This window comes from Delphinus delphis, chromosome 5, assembly GCF_949987515.2.
Source record: "Delphinus delphis chromosome 5, mDelDel1.2, whole genome shotgun sequence".
NCBI lineage: Eukaryota > Metazoa > Chordata > Mammalia > Artiodactyla > Delphinidae > Delphinus > Delphinus delphis.
In genome coordinates this window covers 47,213,321-47,230,789 of record NC_082687.1, presented here as the reverse complement: position 1 = coordinate 47,230,789, position 17,469 = coordinate 47,213,321, and the positions used below count along the sequence as shown (strand labels likewise).

General features: G+C 35.4%; 1 protein-coding gene across 2 annotated transcripts in view; it reads left to right on the top strand.

Annotated features, from left to right (window-relative positions):
* Nucleotides 1-17,469, top strand: part of USO1 (USO1 vesicle transport factor) — a 97,408-nt gene that overhangs the window by 20,046 nt on the left and 59,893 nt on the right. For both annotated transcript variants that reach the window (XM_060012359.1, XM_060012358.1), the window contains exons 2-4: nt 7,327-7,413; nt 7,491-7,555; nt 14,551-14,627. In XM_060012359.1, coding sequence (XP_059868342.1) covers nt 7,327-7,413; nt 7,491-7,555; nt 14,551-14,627 — 229 coding nt within the window. The remainder of the gene's footprint in view (nt 1-7,326; nt 7,414-7,490; nt 7,556-14,550; nt 14,628-17,469) is intronic.

The window sequence follows — 17,469 nt, the reverse complement described above, 5'->3', positions numbered from 1 at the left end:
GGAAAAAGAATGGAGGCAAAGATCAAGAAGATGCAAGAAATGTTTAACAAAGACCTAGAAGAATTAAAGAACGAACTCCTAGAAGAATTAAAGAACAAACAAACAGAGATGAATATTACAATAACTGAAATGAAAAATACACTAGAAGGAATCAGTAGCAGAATAACTGAGGCAGAAGAACGGATAAGTGACCTGGAAGACAGAATGGTGGAATTCACTGCTGCGTGACAGAATAAAGAAAAAAGAATGAAAAGAAATGGAGACAGCCTAAGAGACCTCTGGGACAACATTAAACACAACAACATTCACATTATAGGGGCCCCAGAAGGAGAAAAGAGAGAGAAAGGACCTGAGAAAATATTTGAAGAGATTATATGTGAAAACTTCCCTAACATGGGAAAGGAAATAGTCACCCAAGTCCAAGAAACGCAGAGAGTCCCATACAGGATAAACCCAGGGAGAAACACACCGAGACACATAGTAATCAAATTGGCAAAAATTAAAGACAAAGAAAAATTATTGAAAGCAGTAAGGCAAAAATGACAACATACAAGGGAACTCCCATAAAGTTAACAGCTGATTTCTCAGCAAAAACTCTACAAGGCAAAAGGGAGTGGCATGATATTCTTTTGTTATTGTTGTTGTTGTCTCCGGGCCTCTCACTGTTGTGGCCTCTCCCGTTGCAGAGCACAGGCTCTGGACGCGCAGGCTGAGCGGCCATGGCTCACGGGCCCAGCTGCTCCGCGGCATGCGGGATCTTCCCGGACCAGGGTACGAACCTGTGTCCCCTGCATCGGCAGGTGGACTCTCAACCACTGCGCCACCAGGGAAGCCCAGCATGATATTCTTAAAGTGATGAAAGGGAAGCACCTACAACCAAGATTACTCTACCCGGCAAGGATCTCATACAGATTCGATGGAGAAATCAAAATCTTTACAGACAAGCAAAAGCTAAGGTAATTCAGCACCACCAAACCAGCTCTACAAGAAATGCTAAAGGAACTTCTCTAAGTGGGAAACACAAGAGAAGAAAAGGTCCTACAAAAACGAACACAAAACAATTAAGAAAATGGTCATAGGAACATATATATCGATGATTACCTTAAACGAGAGAGGGTTAATTGCTCCAAACAAAAGACAAAGACTGGCTGAATGGATACAAAAACAAGACCCATCTATGTGCTGTCTACAAGAGACCCACTTCAGACCTAGGGACACATACAGACTGAAAGTGAGGGGATGGAAAAGATATTCCATGCCAATGGAAATCAAAAGAAAGCTGGAGTAGCAATACTAATATCAGATAAAATAGACTTTAAAATAAAGAATGTTACAAGAGACAAGGAAGGACGCTACATACTGATCAAGGGAACAATCCAAGAAGATATAACAATTATAAATATATATGCACCCAACATAGGAGCACGTCAACACCTAAGGCAACTGCTAACAGCTCTAAAAGAGGAAATCAACAGTAACACTGTAATAGTGGGGACTTTAACACCTCACTTACACTAATGGACAGATCATCCAAAATGAAAACAAATAAGGAAACAGAAGCTTTGAATGACACAATAGACGAGATAGATTTAATGAATATTTATAGGACATTCCATCCAAAAACAGCAGATTACACTTTCTTCTCAAGGGCGCACGGAACATTCTTCAGGATAGATCACATCTTGGGTCAAAAATCAAGCCTCAGTAAATTTAAGAAAACTGAAATCATATCAGGCATCTTTTCTGACCACAACGCTATGAAATTAGAAATGAATTACAGGGGAAAAAAATGTAAATAACACAAACACATGGAGGCTAAACAATATGTTACTAAATAACCAAGAGATCACTGAAGAAATCAAAGAGGAAATGAAAAAATACCTAGAGACAAATGACAATGAAAACATGACAATCCAAAACCAATGGGATTCAGCAAAAGCAGTTCTAAGAGGGAAGTTTATAGCTATACAAGCCTACCTTAAGAAACAAGAAAAATCTCAAATAAACCATCTAACCTTACACCTAAAGGAACTAGAGAAAGAAGAGCAAAGAAAACCCAAAGTTACCAGAAGGAAAGAAATCATCAAGATCAGAGCAGAAATAAATGAAATAGAAACAAAGAAAACAGTAGCAAAGATCAATAAAACTAAAAGCTGCTTCTTTGAGAAGATAAACAAAATTGATAAACCATTAGCCAGACTCATCAAGAAAAAGAGAGGACTCAAATCAAGAAAATTAGAATTGAAAAAGGAGAAGTTACAACAGACCGCAGAAATACAAAGCATCCTAAGAGACTACTACAAGCAACTCTATGCCAATAAAATGCACAACCTGGAAGAAATGGACAAATTCTTAGAATGGTATAACCTTCCAAGACTGAACCATGAAGAAATAGAAAATATGAACAGACCAATCACAAGTAATGAAATTGAAACTGTGATTAAAAATCTTCCAAGAAACAAAAGTCCAGGACCAGATGGCTTCAGAGGTGAATTCTATCAAACATGTAGAGAAGAGCTAACACCCATCCTTCTCAAACTCTTCCAAAAAATTGGAGATGAAGGAACACTCCCAAACTCATTCTATGAGGCCACCACCACCCTGATACCAAAACCAGGCAAAGATACTACAAAAAAAGAAAATTAGGTACCAATATCACTGGTGAATATAGATGCAAAAATCCTCAACAAAATACTAGCAAACAGAATCCAACAACAGGTTAAAAGGATCATACACCATGATCAAGTGGGATTTATCCCGGGGATGCAAAGATTCTTCAGTATGCGCAAATCAATCAATGTGATACACCATATTAATAGATTGAAGAATAAAAACCATATGATCATCTCAATAGATGCAGAGAAAGCTTTCAACAAAATTCAAGACCGATTTTTGATAAAAACTCTACAGAAAGTGGGCACAGAGGGAACACACCTCAACATAATAAAGGCCATATACGGCAGACACACAGCAAACATCATTCTCAGTGGTGAAATTTTTTTTTTTTTTTTTTTTTTTGGCGCTACGCAGGCCTCTCACTGTTGTGGCCTCTCCCGTCGCAGAGCACAGGCTCAGGACGCGCACGCTCAGCGGCCATGGCTCACGGGCCCAGCCGCTCTGCGGCATCTGGGATTTTCCTGTACCGGGGCACGAACCCGTGTCCCCTGCATCAGCAGGCGGACTCTCAACCACTGCGCCACCAGGGAAACCCTCACTGGTGAAAATCGGAAAGCATTTCCTCTAACATCAGGATCAAGACAAGGATGTCCCCTCTCACCACTATTATTCAACTTAGTTCGAAGTCTTAGCCACGGCAATCAGAGAAGAAAAAGAAATAAAAGGAATACAAACTGGGAAAAAAGTAAAACTGTCACTGTTTGCAGATGACATGATACTATACATAGAGAATCCTAAAAATGCCACCAGAAAACTACTAGAGCTAATCAGTGAATTTGGTAAATTTGCAGGGTACAAAATTAGTGCACAAAAATTTCTTGCATTCCTATACACTAATGATGAAAAATCTGAAAGAGACATTAGGAAACACTCCCATTTACCACTGCAACAAAAAGAATAAAATACCTAGGAATAAACCTACCTAGGGAGACAAAAGACCTGTATGCAGAAAACTGTAAGACACTGATGAAAGAAATTAAAGATGATACCAACAGATCAAGAGATACACCATATTCTTGGATTGGAAGAATCAATATTGTGAAAATGACTATACTACCCAAAGCAATCTACAGATTCAATGCAATCCCTATCAAATTACCAATGGCATTTTTTAGGGAACTAGAACAAAAAATCTTAAGATTTGTATGGAGACACAAAAGACTCCGAATTGCCAAAGCAGTCTTGAGGGAAAAAAACGGAGCTGGAGGAATCAGGCTCCCTGACTTCAGACTATACTACAAAGCTACAGTAATCGACAATATGGTACTGGCACAAAAACAGAAATATAGATAAATGGAACAGGATAGGAAGCCCAGAGATAAACGCATGCACCTACGGTCAACTAATCTATGACAAAGGAGGCAAGGATATACAATGGGGAAAAGACAGCCTCTTCAATAAGTGGTTCTGGGAAAACTGGACAGCTACATTTAAAAGAATGAAATTAGAACACTCCCTAACACCATACACAAAAATAAACTCAAAATGGATTCGGGACCTAAGTGTAAGACTGGACACTATAAAACTCTTAGAGGAAAACATAGGAAGAACAGTCTTTGACATAAATCACAGCAAGATCTTTTTTGATCCACCTCCTAGCATAATGGAAATAAAAACAAAAATAAACAAATGAGACCTAATGAAACTTCAAAGCTTTTGCACAGCAAAGGAAACCGTAAACAAGACGAAAAGACAACCCTCAGAATGGGAGAAAATATTTGCAAACGAATCAACAGACAAAGGATTAATCTCCAAAATATATAAACAGCTCATGCACCTCAATATTAAAGAAACAAACAACCGTATCCAAAAATGGGCAGAAGACCTAAATAGACCTTCTCCAAAGAAGACATACCGATGGCCAAGAAGCACATGAAAAGTTGCTCAACATCGCTAATTACTAGAGAAATGCAAATCAAAACTACAATGACGTATCACCTCACACCAGTTAGAATGGGCATCATCAGAAAATCTGTAAACAACAAATGCTGAAGAGGGTGTGGAGGAAAGGGAACCCTCTTGCACTGTTGGTGGGAATGTAAATTGATACAGCCACTATGGAGAACAGTATGGTGGTTCCTTAAAAAACTAAAAATAAAATTACCATGTGATCCAGCAATCCCACTACTGGGCATATACTCAGAGAACCATAATTCAAAAAGACACATGCACCCCAATGTTCACTGTAGCACTATTTACAATAGCCAGGTCATGGAAGCAACCTAAATGCCCGTTCACAGATGAATGGATAAAGAAGTTGTGGTGCATATATACAGTGGAATATTACTCAGCCATAAAAAGGAACGAAATTGGGTCATTTGTTGAGACGTGGATGGATCTAGAGACTGTCATACAGAGTGAAGTAAGTCAGAAAGAGAAAAACAAATATCGTCTATTAACGCATGTATGTGGAACCTAGAAAAATGGTACAGATGAACCGGTTTGCAGGGCAGATGTTGAGACACAGGTGTGGAGAACAAACGTATGGATACCAAGGGGGGGAAAGCCGCGGGGGGGGGGGGATGGTGATGGTGATGGTGGTGTGCTGAATTGGGCGATTGGGATTGACATGTATACACTGATGTGTATAAAATTGATGAGTAATAAGAACCTGCTGTATAAAAAAATAAAATTAAAAAATTAAAAACAAATGATGTACAAGACCCAAGTAGAAGAAATTATACTCATACTCAGGAAAACTGTTTTTGGCTTGAGAAATTCTTTTAAGCTGAGAGTTCTGAGATTTATCTCTTCTCAGGAGATATTTATGTAGTTTTTTTCATGGTAAAAAAAAAATTGTAGTAGAAAAACTATCAACCAGTTATTTAATAAAGCGAAAACTTTATTATTTTCATTTTGGAAAGTCAATATAATTACTATGAAGTAAATACAATTTAAGGTAGAAATAATTTCAAAATGTGAGTAGGTAGAATGAATTAAATCAAAACGTAAAGCTAAGCTGGGTTGACATACTGCATTTGCAGTATGAAGAAATTCAAATCAGCATAGTAAAGACTTCTAGAAATCCTGCAGTGCAGAAACATATTTAATTTTTTTTAAAATAAATTTATTTATTTAATTTTGGCTGCGATGGGTCTTCGTCAGTGCGTGCTGGCTTGTGGGGGCTACTCTTCGCTGCAGTGCGCGGGCTTCTCATTGCAGTGGCTTCTCTTGTGGCGGAGCATGGGCTCTAGGTGCGCGGGCTTCAGTAGTTGTGGCACACGGGCTTAGCTGCTCTGCGGCATGTGGGATCTTCCCGGACCAGGGCTCGAACCTTCGTCCCCTGCATTGGCAGGTGGATTCTTAACCACTGCGCCACCAGGGAAGCCCAACATATTTAATTTGTATAACCTTGTGTTTCCTACTGGTTCTGTGATCATAGGAAGTCTGTTGATATCTTCTGGGACACTGGAAGTCTATAGAACATAATTTGGAAAACACTATATGTATTTAAGCCATTAATTTCAATACATAGGATGCAAAAGTTTGTGCTATGCCAAACTCATATTTATAGAATCTTACTAAGAACTGTCATTAAGGAATAAATAATAATAAAATAGTAACAAACTGTTAGAGCTGTAAAGCACCTGAGTATAGTGGTTTTAAAAACCGTTCTTTATCAGATGTTTTCCAAGTATTTTCATCTATTCTGTGGCTTGTCTTTTCATTCTCTTAACACTGTCTCTTGAAGAACAGGAGTGATGAAGTCCAAACTACCATGTTTTTCTTTTATCAATTATACTCTTAGTATGTGTCTGAGAAAACTTTGCCTACTTTAAAGTCACGAGGATTTTCTCTAGTGCTTTCTTCTAGAAGGTTTTATAGTTTTTAGTTTCCAAATTCTTTTTTAATGCAATTTTACATACACATACAGTTTGGTACTTTTACTACAGTGGACTCACAATTTACATATAGTTTTACCATTTGCTCTTTTTTCCCCACTATTTATTAAATCACAGTATTTTCATGTCAGTACAGTTAATTTTTTTGAGTAGCTGCATAATATTTAACTGAAGAATGTACCACAATTTATTTAGTTTTTCTTCTCTTGATGGACAGTTGTTTCCAATTTTTTCCTATTGTAAATAATGCTCCAAGGTTTATTTTAAAGTTCAGTTCAAGTTTTAATTCCTGCAAATTTATTAAAAGCTTGGAACATTTCACCCTTCTAAATTTTGAGGCACACTTTAAATTTTTGATAAACAGTTCTGACTTTTCTCGTTCAAATATATAGTGGAAACATTAGGGTGAAGTTATGATGGAAACAATCGTTATTTTAATTTTTTTTTGTTAACTTCCCATCATATACCGTAACCCTAATGGATTATGCAACCCTCTTGGTTCAAACAGCTGTAATAGATATGTTTAGAAAGCTCTGGTTCTACTAATTTCTCCTAATTCCTCAATTTATATGACTTACTTTATTTGACTTCTCTTACACCACTTCCATTTTTCAAGTCTCTGTGAAAAATCTATTTGATCTCTGTAACAAGATTATACTACTACCTAGTTATTTTGATTTGTGAAAAGACTATTTCCATGACATCCCATTTATTGATTTTTTTCCAAATGTATAAATTTGGGGGGAAATTTCATGTTTCCTTTTTGTTCTTTTTATTCTATTAATGCTATTTCATTTTTCCCTGACAGATTCAAAAGCTTTGTGATAGAGTAGCTTCATCTACTTTACTGGATGATCGAAGAAATGCTGTGCGTGCTCTCAAATCATTATCTAAGGTCTGTAACACTTTATCAGTTATTAGGTTTATTAAGTTGGATATTAGTTACTTAAATAACATTTTTCTTTTGTGCAGAAATATCGCTTGGAAGTGGGTATTCAAGCTATGGAACACCTTATCCATGTTTTACAAACAGATCGGTATGTTTCTACTTAATGATTTTTCTCCCTAATTTTTTTTGAAATTTTAATTAATTTGTTTTACAGTCACTATTCCAGAAATGATTGACATGTTAAGGCTATTAAGTTTTTACTTTCAGTTGTCATTTCAGTAAACAGTTATTGGATACTAGGTGCAAACCACTGTGCTAATTAAGCATTAGGACAGACATAATCTCAACCTTCAGGGGTTGAAAGTTTTCCATTATATAAAAATATAATGAAATTACTGCTAATTAAAGGCTTAAAATTTGGAGTTTGAATTGACCAAATGAATGTGTTGATTTTCATTCAGATATACTATAATGTACTGTTCTATAATATAATATGAATATTATGGTATATCAATTATCCAGACTTTGTTTTTGGGGGGAGAGAAATAAACTGTACTAATAGAATGATGTCTTAAGGGAAAAATCACTCAGCGTAATTTTTGCTCTTTCAATTTCTCTTTAAGAGAGTATCTGCCTCTTTGGTTTTAATTAACAACTATACATGAATAACTTTCAAATCTTACCCCTAGTTAATAAATATATCCTAAAGCTTTAGCTGTTCAACAGACTTCTCTACCATATCAAGAGCTCTCAGAGGTATCTTAAATTATAAATGTTCAAAAGTTAATTTGTCTCTAGTTGTCCTACTCCTATTCCACACATCCCCCCTACCCACCCAATCCACTTCAACTGCCTTTTGACCCAAGTTCATCCCAGTTAGCACCTTTCCATTAAAACAGGAAACTGGAGGATTTGTGCTGAACTTATCCCTCTCCTTTACACATTATGCCCATCCAGACAAAAAAGAAGCTGGAATCCGTGAATTTTCTTGATTTCCATTGTTGGTCTTAGTTCTGGCTCTCAATATTAATCACTTAAGCCATTTACATAGCCGCTGTATTAGTTATCTATTGCTGCATAACATATTACCTCAAAACTTACTGGCTCAAAATAACAAATATTAATGTCACAGTTTCTGTGGATCAGGAATTCAGAAGTGGCTTAGCTAGGTGGTCTGGCTCAGGGTCTCTCATGAGGTTGCATGCAGGATGTCAGCCAGGAGTACAGTTATCTGAAGGCCTGACTGGGGCTGGAGTATCTGATTCCAAGATGGCTCACTAACACTGCTGTTGGCAAGAGGCCTCAGTACCTCACCTTGTTGCTCTCTCTGTAGGGCTGCTTGAGCATCCTCATGATATGGGAACTGGCTTCTCCCAGAGCAGGTGATCCTAGAGAGAGAACAAAGCCACAATGCCTTGTAGGACTTAGTCTCAGAAGTCACATATCATCAATCCCATCACATTTTATTAGAAGCAAGTAAATAAAGACAGCCTACACTTGAAAAGAGGAGAATTAGGGTCCACCTTTTGAAAGGAGCTGTATCAAAGAGGGTTTTTTGACATATTTTAAAACCACCACGGGCTTCCCTGGTGGCACAGTGGTTAAGAATCCGCCTGCCAATGCAGGGGACACGGGTTCAAGCCCTGGTCTGGGAAGATCCCACACGCCGCGGAGCAGCTGGGCCCGTGAGCCACAACTACTGAGCCTGCGCGTCTGGTGCCTGTGCTCCGCAACAAGAGAGGCCACGATAGTGAGAGGCCCGTGCACCGCGATGAAGAGTGGCCCCCGCTCCCAGCGACTAGAGCAATCCCTTGCACAGAAACGAAGACCCAACACAGCCAAAAATAAATAAATAAATAAATTTAAAAAAGAAAAAAAACACCACCACCTCAAACTGTATTCTTTGCCTCTGATCTCTTTGTCCTTCCATTCATTTCAAGAATTTCATTTCATTTACATTTCTGTCTGAAATGTAAATCTTCTATCACTCACCTATTTAATGTATTTCACAGTTCCGTGCAGTGTGAAGTCCAAGTTCCTCAAAGCAAAGCATATAAGCTTTTTAAAGATCAAGATGCTGCTTGTCTAACCTCATAACCCCTTTTTAAATTATATTTCAGCAATGCCCAGCTGCTTGTTCATACCAATTAGAACCTTTTCTATCCTCCTCAGTGTGACCCACATTGGCTACCTTTCATATCCAACTAATTCTAATGTGTTTGAATAAATCCACTGGATATGTCGGGACTCTCTGTTTTATTAACACCAGAGTGGGCAACTGCAGTAGGCAGAGTAATGGTTCCCCCAAAGATATTTATATGCTATCAGCACAACCTATGAATGTTACCTTAGATGGCAAAGGGACTTTGAAGATATGATTAGGTTATGGATTTTGAGATAGGGGAGATTATGTTGGGTTATCCAAGTGGGCCCAGTATAATCCTGAGGCTTCTTAAAACTAGAAGAGGAATGCAGAAGAGGAGGTCAGAATGAGGTGATATGAGAAGATCTCAACCTGTCTTTGCTGGCTTTAAAGATGAAAGGAGGCCTCTAGAACTGGAAAAGGCAAGGAAATGGATTCTCCCCTTAAAGCCATCAGAAAGGAAGGCAGCCCTGGTGAGACCTTGATTTTAGTCCAGTGAGACCCATTTCAGACCTCTGACTTCCAGAACAGTAAGGTACTATATTTGTATTATATAAGCCACTGAGTTTGTGGTAATTTATTACAGCATCAGTAGAAAACTAATAAAATAACCCAAGTTAGTTACCTGCTTTAAACAGTATTCCAAGTTATGACAAAATGGGCCTTAGGTCAAAAAAACTTCAGTGTGATTATTATACATACATATAATTTTTCTTTTTTTTATTTCATGTGTCTTTATGTATACATTTTCTCACTGAGTCTTATAAAGTTGGTAATGAAACGACTAACATCTTGATATGGAAAACAGAATCTACCTCTATGTAAAGTGGCCCTTATTGTCATTTTTAGTGCACAGTAGAAAATAAATGTGTAGATACTCTTGATATAAAGGTTAAGAAATATATTTTTTAAAACATTTATAGCACATTTACTATGTGCCAGGCACCATGTTTAGAAATAAGGTATACCATATAGCCTGGTGAATGTGTGAACTAATAATTGATCACGTTAGAGGCTGATGGGTGTTTTATTATGACCCTTAGGCAACAAACAAAGCCAAACTTCTCTGAGCCTTCTTGTGTTTCATTCCTTCTCTTGTGCTAAATTCCCTTTCCATTTGCTTCCAATACTTATCTGTTATCTTCTGTTCTCAAAATGTTCTGTGAGTGTTTTCTTAACTTCATTGATTGCAAAGGTCTATATTCTGCAGCCATCTCTTTCCACTTCTCATCTTCATTACTCTTTTATGCTTCTGCTCTTGGCCTAACTAACACTCTCAGAATCCTTCAGCTGAATCCCCTTCATGCCTGGCTACATCACAGAGAGTTGCGTTCCCTTTCTTGGCCTGGCTTGAAACTCTCCATCTGTCCATGGGTCTGCTTCTCTTATAGCCATCTTGAGGAGAGACTGCTAGTTCTCCCAAGTCCCACACTCAGGGCCTGAAAGTTGTCTGATGGAAACTGTTTCCAAACCATGACACCTCAGCAGTTTTTTGTTGTTTTTTTTTAAGTGTACATTTCAATGGTTTTAGTATATTCACAAAGTTGTGCAACTATCACCGCTATCTAATTCTAGAACATTTTCATCACTTCAAAAGAAATCCAGTATCCATTAGTTGTCATTGCCTATTCCCTCCTCCCGCAGTGCCTAGCAGCCACCAATCTCCTTTGTGTCTATATAAATTTGACTGTTTTGGACATTTCATGTAAATGGAATCATACAATGTGTGGCTTTTATGTCTGTCTGCTTCCACTTAGCATAATATTTCAAGGTCCATCCGTGTTATAACATGTATTAGTATTTCATCCCTTTTCTGTCTGAATAATATTCCATTGTATGGATATACCATTTTTGTTTATCCATTCTTCTGTTGACAGACATTTGGGATATTTCTGTTTATTGGCTGTTACGAATAACGTTATTATGAACATTTGTGTACTAGTTTTTGTGTGAACATATGTTTTATACAAAGGAATGCAATTGTTGAGTCATGTGGTTTAACTTTTTAAGAAATTGCCAAACTCTTGCATGGAGGCTGCACCATTTTATATCTTCATCTGAAGTGTATAAAGGTCCAATTTCTCCTCACCAACACTTGTTATTGTCCCTTTTTTAAAATGGCCATCCTAGTGGGTGAACTTGGCATCTTATTTTGGTTTTGATTTGTATTTACCTAATGACTAATGATGTTGAGTATCTTTTCATGTACTTATTTACCATTTGTGTATCTTTTTAATTTTTTTAATTATTATTTTTGGCCCCGAGGCATGTGGGATCTTAGGTCCCTGAACAGGGATTGAACCCGGGCCGCCTGCAGTGGAAGCGTGTAATCTTAACCACTGGACCACCGAGAAAGTCCCCTTGTATATCTTTTTTAGAGAAATGTCTAAGTCTTTTGCCTGCTATTAATTTGGTTACTTGTCTTTTTATTATTCAATTGTATGTATACATTCTGGATACAAGTCCCTTAACATGATTTGCAAATATTTTTTTTCCCATTCTTTGGGTCGTCAAAGGACACTTTTTTTTCTTTTAATTTATTTATTGTATTTTTTTTTTTTTTTTTTTTTTGGCTGCGATGGGTCTTCGTTGCTGCACGAAGGCTTTAGTTGCGATGAGTGGGGGCTACTCTTCATTACGGTGCACAGGCTTATTGCGGTGGCTTCTCTTTGTTTCGGAGCATGGGCTCTAGGCGTGCAGGCTTCAGTAGTTGTGCACAGACTTAGTTGCTCTGCCACATGTGGGATCTTCCTGGACCAGGGCTCAGACCCGTGTCCCCTGCATTGGCAGGTGGATTCTTAACCACTGCGCCACTAGGGAAGCCCCAAAGGACATTTTCTTGATAGTGTCCTTTGAAGGACAAAAGTTTTTAATTTTGACAAAATGCAGTTTATCTGTTTTATCTTTTCTTGCTTATGCTTTTGGTGTCAAATCTAAGAAACCATTGCCTAATCTAATGCTTTGAATATTTGTACCTGTGTTTTCTTCTAAGACTTTTATAGCTTTAGCTCTTACATTTAGATCTTATATCCCATTTTGAGTTAATTTTTGTATATGGTGTGAAGTAGGGGTCCAGCTTCAGTTTTTTGCATGTGGATATCTAGTTGTCCTAGCACCATTTGTTCAAGAGACTGTTCTTTCCTCATTGAACGGTCTTTGCATCCTTGCCAAAAATCAATTGAAATAAATGTTAGACTTTACTTTTAGGCTCTCTATTCTGTTGATCTCTATGTCTATTCTTATGCCAGTGCCACAGTCTTGATTACTATAATTTTGCGGTAAGTTTTGAAATCAGAAAATGTGAGTCCTTCAACTTTGTTTTTGAAGATTATTTTGGCTATTCTGGATACACTGAATTCCCATACAGATTTTATGATCAGCTGGCAGCTGGGATTTTTATAGGGATTGTGTGAATCTGTAAATCAAGTTGGGGTATATTACCATGTTAACAGCATTACATCTTCCTATTCATGAACACAGATTATCTTTTCATTTATTTGAATTTTAGGTAATTTCTTTCAACAGTGTTTTGTAGTTTTCAGTCTTGTACTTTAGTAAAATTTATTCCAAAGTATTTAAATCTTTTTTATGTTATTTAAATGGAATTGTTCTTTTAATTTTATTTTCTGATTGTTTATTGCTAGTATACAGAAATACAACTGATTTTTTTTTTATATATTGAGCATATGTCCTTCAATTTTGCTGAATTTGTTTACTAGTTCTAATAGGTTTTTAGTGGATTCCTTAGGATTTTCTCTGTACAAGATCATGTCATCTGGGAATAGGTGTAGTTTTAGTTCTTCCTTTCCAATCTGTATGCCTTTTATTTCCTTTTCTTGCCTAATTGCTCGAGCTAGAACCTCAGGTTCAATGTTGGATAGAAGTGGCTGGAAGAGACATCATTATCTTGTTCCTCATCTTAGGGGTAAAGCATTTAGTCTTTCACCATTACATATGTTAGTTGTTGGATTTTCATTTTCAGGAAGTTCCCTTCTGTTCCTACTTTCTCAATAGTCTCTTAAAAGATGTCCCTCAAAATTTCTCAAAAACAAGAATGATAAATAATAATAATTCAAAAGACCCACTTCATTTGAGATTTATATCCTCTGGTTCTGACCCCTTTTGTCCCTCATCTTTGCTTTCACTCCTAGCCACTTCTTCATATTCACTGAATCTTTCTGACCTGTATCTCACTCTTGCTTTTCACTCTAAATGCCATCATCCTCCATCATGCTTTCAAAATTTGTCTGTTTATCAACAACTAAAAAATCTTATACTTCCTGAAACAAAAGAGAAAAGAAAAAAAGAAAAAAATCTTACACTTCCTGATATTATAAATAGTACATGTTTACCATAAGTTTTTTTTTTTTTAGAAAATAAGATATAAATCAGGGAAACAAATTCTAGAGGTCCAACTAGAGATAACACTGTTATGTTTATATAAACATATATATGTTATATAAAGATTATATATATTATAAAGCATATATGTAAACATACACACAGACTTATAAAATTACCTGGCTTGTACTAATTTTGCTGGTTTTAAAGTTGGGTTTATTTTACAAATTTATTTATAAGGTTTTCTTAAAATGTATATAGACACATGAATGTATATATATATTTTTTGCTAGATTTGATCATTGTGCACATTAATTGTTAATATTCAGTTTTTTCCTACTGGCACTAAATCAAGGGTGTTTTAATTACCATGTCATTAAACATTCTTTAAAAATACATTTTATAATTGCTATAGGTATGGATTTACCACACTTTTTTAAAAAATTATTGGACATTTAGGTTGCTTCTAATTTTTCACTATTATAAATAAAAATGAACATTTGTACATCTTTACAGTTTGCACTCTGATATTTTCTTAGGGTAGGTTTTCAGAAATGGGATTAATGTTTCCTACAGTCTTGTTAAATAAGAGTATAAAATGGTCATAACAGCTATACTCTAACTAGCAGTGTATAAGTATAATAATTTCTTTCTTCCAGTTCGGATTCTGAAATAATAGGTTATGCTTTGGACACACTGTATAATATAATATCTAATGATGAAGAAGAAGAAGTAGGTAAGTTTCTTTTACTGTGTTCTCTGTACATAAAATCAACTGGATTGTGCCAATTTTGCTGGTTTAAGGTTGAGTTTATTTTATAAATTTATTTATAAGGATTTTTTCTTTTTTTCTTCTTTTTTTCTTCTTTTTTTGTTTTTCATCAGTAAAGGGAAGACATTGGCTTAGTTCCAGAAAAATATCTTTAAGATGATTGCTTTGTATGTGATTTGGAGATGGAATTACATTCTTCTTTTTCAAAAAATATTTTTCCCTCTCTTTGTATTGATTTTAGTTGAGCAGAATGAATATTAGTATTCTCTAGATTAAATAATCATTTTTGGCTATTGATTAAAAATCAAACTATTTTATTTATATGTTACCTGGTGAGCAGTATGAAGTTAGAGGGTTTTTCCTGATATATACTTAAACTTTTCACATAAGACTTATGTTAACTTATAAAGAGCAGCAATTTTTTAAATTTAGAAGGTTTTGTTTCGTTTTGTTTTGGTAACACCACGCAGCTTCCAGGATCTGTTCCCAGACCTGGGACTGAACCCAGGGCACAGCCGTGAAAGCCTGGAATCCTGACCACTAGGCCCACCAGGGAACTCCCAGCATGTGAAATACTTGACTGGAGGCCTATACATTTTGTTCCATTTACTGTAAAAACATGCACTGAGTAACATTTTACAGTGCTGTTGAAGAGTGCTTTCCTCATATCACATTGGCTGTTGTAGGAGGACACAGTGGGTCTTTCATTTTTCTAGACAATCAGAAGGGCAATATTCATGCATTTTATAAGTCTAATTTAGACGGAAGTTATAGGGTCTTCCAAAATCTGAGTAGACAAGGCATAAGGAAATGTAGATAATATTGAGTTTGCACATATTTTATTGAAATAAAAGTAGAACAGAAATATATGTAGATATTAACTTCACAAAATACCAGTAGTAGGAACATTTGAAACTAGATTGTCCTGAATAGTCACAATTTCTTAGACTTGAATATCCTTTTTCTTAAATTTTTATGTCTCTGTGATATCTAGCTGACAATTTAACTTTATTAATTTCTTTAGTAGAAAATCTTTAGTAAACATAATTTGGTTCCCATGGAAAAAGAGGCTGTCAGTCACATGACAATACTTAAATGCAGTACACGCAAGAACACACTTTGAAGGTAAAGATACTTATTTCTCCTAGTCATTTCTCAGATGAGAAAATTAGATACAATACACTTGTTAGAAAACATTAAAGAAAAAGACTTTTCTTAGTTGTTTCAGATGGAAAATTTAGCTCTTTTCTAGTTTGTAGTGATAATTTTTGTGTTTTAAAAAACTATATAGCATCAATTAGGCAGTTTTCCTTTATTATAAATTTGCAATCTAATAATGTTTAAAGTTTAACTTTTTGCTTCTCTTAATGTATTTGGGCTCCTTATTTTTAATTCAACATCTAAAAATGATTCTTTGGATGAAACAGGATAAACGATTCTTTGGAGAAACAGTGGTAGAATCATTTCTTCTAGGAAAGATTAAAATATGAAGTTAGGGTAATAGCCTGAAAGAGTCAATTTTTTAAAATCTAGATATTGAGAAATGTGGCCTTCAGTTCTGTTATTGATACTCTCTCTTTACTGCTTCATCAAAAGATAATTCTTAGCTGCCATAATGAACTTCATTTTAGAGTTCTTTACCTTGAGGATATTTTAATAACCCTTCAATTTATTGATAAATATGTCTCATAATCCTACATTTATAGCATATGCTGTATCTCTATTAGGATATCTCAGATTTGAGTAAAATGAGTATGAGTCTCTTCTTTCAAGAGATTATATTGTTTATTTGATGTTTTTAAGCTCTTATTTTATTGTGAATACTATTACATAAGAAACTTTTTTTTATCACCCACTTTTTATTTATTTCTGTCTACCTTTTCAGATGATGTTGAAGGTAAAAGATTGCATTTAATATGCATGATGCTTTTAGGCATAATTTCTGATAATATAAAAGGACACTGTCAAGTGAGTTTCTTCTGGCTGGTACAAAAAGTCTTGAGATTTGTTTCACGATATATGAATTTCTTCATGAAAGAGGAATATTTGATAATCTTATATTACTATTTATTGTTTCTATGGCTACTAAATCTATTGTCCAGAACAGAAAATATTCTAGTGCATATTTTAACAAAATTAAACTTTTTCTCTGGTAGGACAATCTATTCGAATTACTTTTTACATACTTCCTGGGGAAAAAATTTTGAGGCAGTTTATTTAAAAATAAAAATAATATTTGAAAATGTATACATATATATGTATACATATAAATTTTACCTATATTCAATAAGAACTGGAAGGTATTCCAGTTCAGAGAATACTTGTATGTTGATATTGTCCCTTTAAAATAATGCATGCACAATAATGTCTGGTTACTGACATTTTTTATATTAATTTATAAAACTCACCAATACTGTCCTTCTTTTTTCTGGTGATCCTTTTCAAGTTCCATTTACTTTTAACATTATACTTCTTTTCCTCATAATTTAAGTAACCACATTTTATTTTGTTTTACCATTTTTCGTAAGATCCTTAACTTTTTAAAATGAGGAAGAAAAAATCCTTTTCTAAAGTAGGTTTAAAATGGTACATAACAAAATTGCCTATACCTAACAAGAAACTAACAAAGAAACTAACTTATTAAGCTGTATAGCATTACCTTTTGTGAAATTTGAACCCCTTGTTTGAAAGCAGATAATATTGAGCATTATGCCTTGACTCTTGTGACAGTGCTATTTCCTTGTTGAGTAGTACAGATCAGTAGCTGTTGTTTCTATTATTATTTCATCATATTTGTATAGAGCTT